This window comes from Sinocyclocheilus rhinocerous, unplaced genomic scaffold (genome assembly GCF_001515625.1).
Source record: "Sinocyclocheilus rhinocerous isolate Xijiao unplaced genomic scaffold, SAMN03320098_v1.1 scaffold364, whole genome shotgun sequence".
NCBI lineage: Eukaryota > Metazoa > Chordata > Actinopteri > Cypriniformes > Cyprinidae > Sinocyclocheilus > Sinocyclocheilus rhinocerous.
Window position 1 is genome coordinate 933,570 of NW_015659024.1, and position 9,353 is coordinate 942,922.

The following is a 9,353-nucleotide window of genomic DNA, read 5'->3' on the forward strand; positions in this document are numbered from 1 at the left end:
CATCAAAATCCAGCCACATATTTGTTTAGGTCTGTGCTTGATCTGTGCAGATTTCTCTCCTGATTCACACCAGAACATTTTTTCACTGGAGGAAGAGTTATTATGGATTATGGACTCTGGTATTTTAGTTAAAAGCGTCTTAATGCTGGATTTGTTTCAGCTTTTGTCTTCTCCAGATGTTAACTGATGGACTGGAGTGCTGTGGATTACTTGTGGATTATTGTGATGTTTTTATCAGCTGTTTGGACTCTCATTCTGACGGCACCCATTCACTGCAGAGCATCCATTGCTGAGACACTGATGCAATGCTACATTTCTCCAAATCTGATTAAGAAACAAACTCATCCTGATCTTGGATGGCCTGAGGGTGAGCACATCTTCAGCTCATTTTCATTTTTGGGGTGAACTGTACCTTTAAACTCCAATATGGCCAAGTTTATGCCAGCTTTTCTCTGTAATGTTTCAGAATGGCTTTCCCAGGCTTACATTTCTTTAAAATTATCTGTTGCTCTTTGTTTCTCAGATCTGTGATCTCCCGATCGAGGTTAGTGCCTGTAATTTCAACCTCTGAATGCGAACAAGCACACAAACGGTTATAAAAATCAGTTTTGCTGTGTTTTATTCCGCAGGAACAGGGTGAGTGATGATATATCTCTGGTTGTGGGGATCTTCTACACGCACCATGCGGTCCAATATGAAAGGAAGCTTCTTGGCCTGGAGGCGCGCAAGCAGAGACGCAAACCCGGACGAGCCTCCGCCGGAAGAAGACGAGCAGGTGCGTTTGCATGATATGTGTGCAGGGAATTAGTTTTCTACATGACGTTTGAGTTACAGGACGCCTGTCGTTCATGTACTGATTGAGATCTCTGTCATTTGTACCCAAGGTGAGAGTAGTGTTAATTTTGTCAGCTATTTTAAATTTAGTCCTGTGTCAAATGTAACTTTTAGTTTTTATCATATTTAGTCAACTTGTCCTGTTTTAGTTTAGTTACGTTTAGTTATTTCTGAGAATTTTAGTCTAGTTTTAGTCAGAGGAAACTTACACATTTTCTTCATATTTTCATCTTACTGTATAATGGTTAAAATGATGAAAGAAATATATTATTTTGCTCAATTTTAATTGCAATGGGAAATTTATTTTTACATTTCATCAGAAGTTGCTCTTTCGCCAGTAAGCAGAAATCAATAGAATATCGACTCGTATGCATGGTTTATTCCACCTCATCTAGTGTACAGATTTATAACTGGATATCAATTAGAGTGTACAGTACTGTATGTCTGTGTTTCAGATCACAGAGAGAGCGCGTGTGAATAGTTGCCAGATTGCATAAAGCCAAAAAGCCAGGCAGAGTTACGTACGTATCCGTTTAACAGAAAAGCTCTGATTGGGGGATTTGAGCTCTTGATATCTGGCAACCGCAAACATGAACGCTCGCGTAATAGAGTCTTGTACAGCAGTCTGAAATGTTTTGGCTCCACTTTTTTCAACAAAAATGGGGCTATCCACGCGGGGGTGGTCTCATTCGAAAGCGGGCCTCGAGACGTACACTCGTTTCGCGTTCGAGAGGGTTCCTTGAGCTGAAGAGATCCCCCGAATTTGGTGCGGAGATATGGCCGTTCAAAGCTTCAATGGTTTTCCATTGACTTAAGCTTTAAAGCCTTTCATCCAGGTCGCCAGTAGCAAACAATGGAGCGCGCTCTGCTGGACAAACTAAGTAATTACACCATTTCAAGCACTTTATCTGCATTATATGTTCTGTAAAAAAAATGTTCATATCGGCGGCATATTCGCCGATACCGATATATCGGCGACAGACTCATATCGGCCGATAATATCGGCAAAACGATATATCGGTCGGGCTCTACTTTTAACTACATTTTAGTCTCGTCTATTTTTGGCAACAATATTGCATGTTTATTTAGTCTCAGTTATCGTTTAATGACCTTATTATCGTCTCGTCATCATCTCGTTTTCGTCAGGGGAAAAAACCTTGTTGACGAAGATTTTCCATCATAGTTTTCGTGAACGAATTAACAATAGGTTGAGAGACAGCTCATATCATGTAATGAGCATTTACTAAAATCATCTGCAACGGACACGTTTGACTCTGTCCAGTTTAATAAGTTGGAATTTTATTTAATTGTTTACAAACAGTGTCTAGCATTTGATATACATAGATCACAGGAGAAGTCATACCGGGTTTTTATTTATTTATTTATTTTTTTTTTTTAACAAAATGGACAACTGCTTTGTCCAGTTTTATAGCTAGCATTTTATGCATCCTAAATAATCACAATTAAATCATGTTTTCTCACTTTTTGCATAATTTGACAAATTACAGCTTAGAAATTAGGTTTCATAAAATATTAATCTTAAACTCTGACACTAATGACTCCTTGGTAAATACATAATTTAAAAAAAATAAAATTTACATTTTGCTCTTGTGATTCCATAACTAGTTTGAGTGAAAATTGATATAAATAATTCAAGTAGTTAATGTACTCTTTATTTATATTATTTTAGCTTTAAAATTCATTTTTCTTATTATTGAAAGTCTGGGTTTGAGACAAAGGCAAGCCTTTAAAATCATTCAAAAGTTTGGAATAAATACTTTTTATTATTATCGAAATAAGTCTCTTTTGCTCAACAAGGCTGCATTTATATGATCAAAAATACAGCAAAATATTGTGAATTATTATTGAAATTTAAAATCTATGTAAATATATTTTAAAATGTAATTTATTCCTTTGATGCAAAGCAGAATTTTCAGTCTTCAGTGTCACGTTTCTGATTATTATCAATGTTTAAAACAATGTTTTGAAACAGTGATACACTACCATTCAGAAGTTCAGAAGCAAGTAAAAAATATAACAATTAATGCTATTATTTTATTAGGATGCATTAAATTGATCAAAAGTAAGCATACAAGAATGTACCTGGTGCTGTAATTACAGTGACCATTCCCATACATTTCCAGGATTAGACTCTCCTTATTGATGTTTTTGGATAGGGCTGTTGCTGATACTGGTGTAATATTTGAACATAGCTGTGTGTTTGTAGGTCTCAAAGCATCTCAATCCCCTCACATGAGTGAGAATGAGGACGGGGTGGAGGGAGAGACGGAGCACTCACAACACAAAGTCAACCTGCTCCACATTCTCCAGCAAGGATGGGACCTCAGGTCAGTGTGGACACTCAGAATTATGGGTAATGGTCTGGCCCTTACAGAATCTGCACTTTCCTGTGGGGGGGGGATTAGTGGTTTGTGTCGAAGGGATTTGAGTTTGATCTGAGTCCGCCGTAGCCCTCTTGACTGCATATCTGCAACCTGTTTTTGACTTCTTAAGCATTTCTCATTGCTTTTCTGAAGTACCTTTAACACCTTTACTCTGCTGGACTGCCTGTCTAGATAGGAAAAAAACGTTTGTGTAAAAATGTAAGTCAAAGACAGGAAAATCATTGAAAAATCAGCCAGTTGTTCGTTCTCTCTCTTTAAGCACAATGCTTGCTTGCACTGCAGTACATAATCAAAATAATATAAATTAAACCATTTTAATATTATACAAAACGCAGTCAGTACCTGAATTATCAGCTGAGACGTCGCAGAAAGAGAAACCTTTCCAAAAATACAGTTCCCTATCGCATCTGGTTAGGACAAAAACTCTGGTTAAAGAGACCCATCAACCTGTCATCATTTACTCACACTCATGTCGTTCCAAACCTGTTTGAGTTTCTTTCTTCAGTGGAAAACAAAAGAAGATATTTTGAAGAATGTTGGTAACCAGACAATTTTGGTGATTATTGCATGGAGAATTTCTCAAAATATCTTCTTTTATGTTCCAGAGAAAAAAGAAAGTCATACAGGTTTGGAACGACATGAGGGAGAGTAAATAATGACAGGATTTTTGGGTGAACTTCAAAATGGAAAAAATAGTAGAAATTAATTTCAATGACATGAGCCGGTCAGTAACTCGTGAGTCTGACAGTGATTTGTTAAGGTTTTTTTTTGTGCTCCAGGGTCACAAATGTGTTTTGTATAGTTCACCTAAAAATGAAGGTTTATACAGATTTAATCAGGCAATTTTATTCACATATAAACAATTATCAACGCACAAACAAAGAGCGCGTTAAATACAGTAAACCCAGAAGCTCACATATTTGAGCTTCCATGTTTATTAATTATTATAAAAATACATATTCTGCAGAATCATGGATATTTATATTCTGGTTAATGAACACATAAAGATGGAAGATTATGCTGTCATTTTGAACTAATAAACAGAACAAAAAGCAGTTGGAGGATGACGGGTATAATTCAGTTAATCATCTGACTCCAGTATAATTAATCTGACCAGCCTACCTCTTATTGTCCTCTTATTGTTAACCTGAACATTTACATTTAATCATTTAGCAGATGCTTTTATCCAAAGCGACTTACAAATGAGGACAACAGAAGCATTTAGGTAACAAAAGTTAGTCGCTTAAACTTTTAACATTATTAGTAATACAAGGAAAGCTTTTCACACATATTCACTGATCCCTACAAACAGTACTTTTGTTAACTGTTTATCGTGAAAAGAATTCATAAGAGTAATTTGTAGGGGTTTAACAATATATTACAAAACAAAAATGCAACAATATGTGACCGTGGACCACAAAACCAGTCGTAAGGGTAAATTTTTCGAAATTGAGATTTATACATCATTTGAAAGCTGAATAATAATAGGCTTTCCACTGATGTATGGTTTGTTAGGATCGGACAATATTTGGCCGAGATGCATCTATTTGAAAATCTGGAATCTGAGGGTGCAAAAAAATGGATATTTATATTCTGGTTAATGAACACATAAAGATGGAAGATTATGCTGTCATTTTGAACTAATAAACAGAACAAAAAGCAGTTGGAGGATGACGGGTATAATTCAGTTAATCATCTGACTCCAGTATAATTAATCTGACCAGCCTACCTCTTATTGTCCTCTTATTGTTAACCTGAACATTTACATTTAATCATTTAGCAGATGCTTTTATCCAAAGCGACTTACAAATGAGGACAACAGAAGCATTTAGGTAACAAAAGTTAGTCGCTTAAACTTTTAACATTATTAGTAATACAAGGAAAGCTTTTCACACATATTCACTGATCCCTACAAACAGTACTTTTGTTAACTGTTTATCATGCCTTAGAAGGCTGGCTTTGTTTAAAGTGCCCCTATAATGCCATTTCGAATACTGCCTTTCATGCAGTCTGTAATGTAGCTGTATGAGGATGTAAACGATCTGCAACGTTGTAAAGCCGATAGTGCATGATAAATAAAGTTTTTGTCTTTCAAAAGAAAGAATCGACTCTGAACAGCCTAAACGAGTCAGTAATTCGAACCCCACTCCCGTGACGGCTACACATCACTGATTAACACATTTGCATAATGCCCGCCTATGTTCTACGTTAGCCGGCTGCGAAAAACATGACCCGCCCACAAACACTGTAGCTTGTTCGTGTGGTAAACATCATGCCGAGAAGATGCTCTGAAAGTAAATCCATTTTATTTTCACTTCCGAAAGATGAGGCTGCAAAGAACCAGTGGTTAAAATTCATTTTTTCCACTGTACCAGTACAACCCCAATCTTTTGTGTTACTGACGACTGCTTCTCGAATCTCGGGGAGTTCAATGCAGGATTCACAAAACGCTTGCTCTTGAAAGATGAGCTCAGTACCCAGTTTATTTGGACCCAGCGCAGCACTGATGAGGGGGCGATGATGTGGCGATGACGTAGCACAAAGTAAAAAAAAAACAAAAAACATATGCGGCCGATTCATTTGTATTTGTCGGACCGTAAACAAACCCGCTACTACTACAACTATTAGAATGCTGGGTTCACGCAGATAGTGTTTTGGTTGCGAGACAGGTCAGTGGAAGTTTTTTTTTTTCGTCTAGAGACGTGTTTTTAGAAGCTGAATTTATTTGAACTTGAGCGCCGTGTTTTAGAATGATGTATTACGCGCGATAAGCTGCTATAAAGACCTGAGACGAGAGCGCAGCATTCAGAGACGTCGAGTAGCGCATTTACATTGAAATACAATGGAAAAGTACAGCAGTGGAATGAAAAAATGCGTTCTGAGTGAATGACCTTATACCATACTTAGCAAATACAGATGGCAGAGTATTGAATAAAACTAAATCGCATAGCCACCAAATTCGAAAATCTGAATCCAGGAAATAATATGTCTTAGGCAGCAGTTTTACCACAAATACAGACAAGTGATACCACCACAACCACCAGAAATACTTAATTGTGTCTGCTTTACAATGAAACAAGCTCATTGCGACCGATTCTAAAACCGCCCATCTTTATTTTGCATCATTGTTCTGTTTATTTATTTGTGCTATTGCTTTTAACATCTTCATTTGTTCTTATTTACTGACTGTTCACTTTTCTTTGATCATGTTTGAACTTTGTTTTGGCTAAGTTAGGCTTAGGTTAGGTATTGAAATTGGAATTATTGAAATTAAAATTTAACTGGTATCTAAAATTTTGGTGTCATATAAGCTTGTTTTCTAGAATACAAAACAATGATAACAAGAACTATATATAGTTTCTTTCAATTTCGTATTAAGCGTCAAAAGAAAAACATTCATTTAGAAGAAGGGGGCCCAAATTTCTGTCTTGCATACCTCCCTTAAAACTTCATGGCGCCCCTGATTAATATACCATACTTAGCAAATACAGATGGCAGAGTATTGAATAAAACTAAATCGCATAGCCACCAAATTCGAAAATCTGAATCCAGGAAATAATATGTCTTAGGCAGCAGTTTTACCACAAATACAGACGGTTATTTGTGATACCACCACAACCACCAGAAATACTTAATTGTGTCTGCTTTACCCTTAAAACTTCATGGCGCCCCTGATTAATAGATGTCTATATTTTCTATCAAGCGTTCAAAATACAGAACTATGGCAATGGGTGTATCGTTTCCGACACGCGCTGTACACGGTAGACCAATCACAGCAGACCGGGCCATCTGACCAATCAGAGCAGAGTAGGTTCACAGAAAGGAGGGGTTTAGAGAAACTGAATCTCAGAACTGCTTCGAACAAATTGTTTGAGAATCATTGGAAAACGAGGTGATATTAAATACATAGTTTGAGAAAACGAAAGTTTTTTTTGACCTTGCATGCATGTAAACCTATTGTAGGAGACTCCGCCCGCTTGTCTCAGATGTAAAAATTAAAATGCGACTTTGTGAAATGGACTGTCCTAAATTATTGCATCATATTAATGCTAGAAAGCCTATGCATTTGGCAACTATATATTTTAAATAAACCATTATATTGTGAGTATTGTGTATTGAAGCAGTTCGTGACATGAATGTATTGTTACACACCTAGTCATTTGTGGATCACACTCTGGTCATGCTTTGTGTTTGACGTTCAGTCTTTCTCATCGCATTCAGTTGCAGCTCACAACTCTGGTAACACAGAGTATTTTCTTCCAGCATCACTCAAGAGATGGAAGCAGTTTTGACTAAGAATCGGTTCTCGATTCCCAACCACACACACACACGCACACACACACACACACACACACACACACACACACACACTTGCATCTGCTCAGAGAGGCTTGGAGAATGAGAGAGTCTGAGACTCTGGCCGGCCGCGCCGTGGTGTCCTTTTCATCCAGCGCCTTCACGTGTTTTCACCGCCACTTTCACTGACTCCTCACAGTCTCATTCACACAGGAAGTGGATTCCTCCCGCGCTGGCCAATCAGCACGTCAGCCCTGACCTCTGTGTTGAGCGGCTCACTCTCATTGGACACCTAATTGCTGGAGTCAGACTGTCTTTCCTTTGATTAACATTTTGCAGGAGTCCTGGAAGCTGTTGAAACATATTCCCTCCCCCTGCACGTTATGCAATAGCCCTACAAAAATATTTAGACCTGCTCTTTTTACACGCTGACATTAATGAATATTACATACTCCTGTCCAAAGTGCAATAAAGATTCCAGTTTCCTCTCGACTCGCAGTCCAAGAGGCTGAATTGTAATTTGAGAGAGGAATTATAATGACATGTCTGAGTTTGTAGAAATTCCTTTGTGCCTGCCAGGGCCGGGAAGGGAAGGGACCGGGGCCGTTACAGTACAGTGTATCTTTGTTTATGTGTGACGGTTTTTTCTGAAGCATTTCTTTTCTGTTTCGTCGTACTTTCCTTGCTTATCTTCTCATCATTCAGAGCATGTAAATAGCTCACGGTTGTTGGAGCAGCGTGGAGGGCATTTCTTACCCTCAGATCTACCTTGTGTGTTGTTATGTTTGCAGTAACACGTACAACATAGCGGTAGCGGTGAGGTCCACACGTGCGTCATCCCTTCACCAAAACAACCTGCCATGAGGATATATGCGCAGTTAGTGTTTTTACTTTCCGCTTGTGTTTGTCACGGCGCCAACTTTTACCAGGCCTGTGCAGCATTCAGAGCGATTGGGAATGCCTCTGAATTCACATCCAGTTTGAATTGAGGTAACAAACAGGATGCAGAATTTAATTTGAATTTTAAGTTTTTAAGAATTTTAAGAAAGATACATTTAAAATGGAATGAAATTCTGGACCCACTGCCTGAAAGTTGAACTTTTGATTGGATTAGTTTAGATTAGATTCAACTTTATTGTCATTGTGCAGAGTAGAGCCAATGAAATGCAGGATTACTTACCAATTTCTGTTACTCTTAACTCTGTTACATTCTCAATACATGTTTCTGATTACACAATAATAACATACAAGCTCCAGCTATGTTTTTTTTTAAATAAACTGACAGAAACTGCAAGTGCATATGCATTTGTGTTGATCAGTGTAATACTTATTTTTGACATAATGATTTTTATAATATGATTACGCTATGGTTCAAAAGTTTGGGATCAGTAAGTCTCTTCTACAGTAAAAACTAATATTGTGAAATATTATTACCATTTAAAATAACATTTTTCTATTTTAATATACTTACTTTATATACTTTAAAGGGGTCATATGATGCGATTTCAATTTTTCCTTTCTCTTTGGAGTGTTACAAGCTCTTGGTGCATAAAGAAGATCTGTAAAGTTGCAAAGACTAAAGTCTCAAATCCAAAGAGATATTCTTTATAAAAGTTAAGAGTCAACCACATAAGTTGTAGTCCTCATACAAAAGATCTCTGTGCTATCTCTTGATTAGATTAATCCAGACCTCATTATGGCCGATAGGGGCATATCAGTGTCTGTTATGGATAGAAATCCTATACGGAGATATCGTTGTGACGAGAGGGGCGGGGCCGAGAGCCGTGGGAACGGAGCGAGGCCGGTGGAGTAATTGCT

The 9,353-nt window shown here is 37.6% G+C and overlaps 1 protein-coding gene across 1 annotated transcript in view; it reads left to right on the top strand.

Moving 5' to 3' along the window:
- LOC107723267 (tubulin polyglutamylase TTLL5-like) overlaps positions 1-3,414 on the top strand; it is a 9,915-nt gene extending 6,501 nt beyond the window's left edge. The window contains exons 3-6 of the mRNA XM_016531837.1: positions 524-544; positions 630-775; positions 3,062-3,182; positions 3,372-3,414. Of these exons, the coding sequence (XP_016387323.1) occupies positions 524-544; positions 630-775; positions 3,062-3,182; positions 3,372-3,414 (331 nt within the window). The remainder of the gene's footprint in view (positions 1-523; positions 545-629; positions 776-3,061; positions 3,183-3,371) is intronic.
- The last annotated feature ends 5,939 nt before the right edge of the window (positions 3,415-9,353 follow it).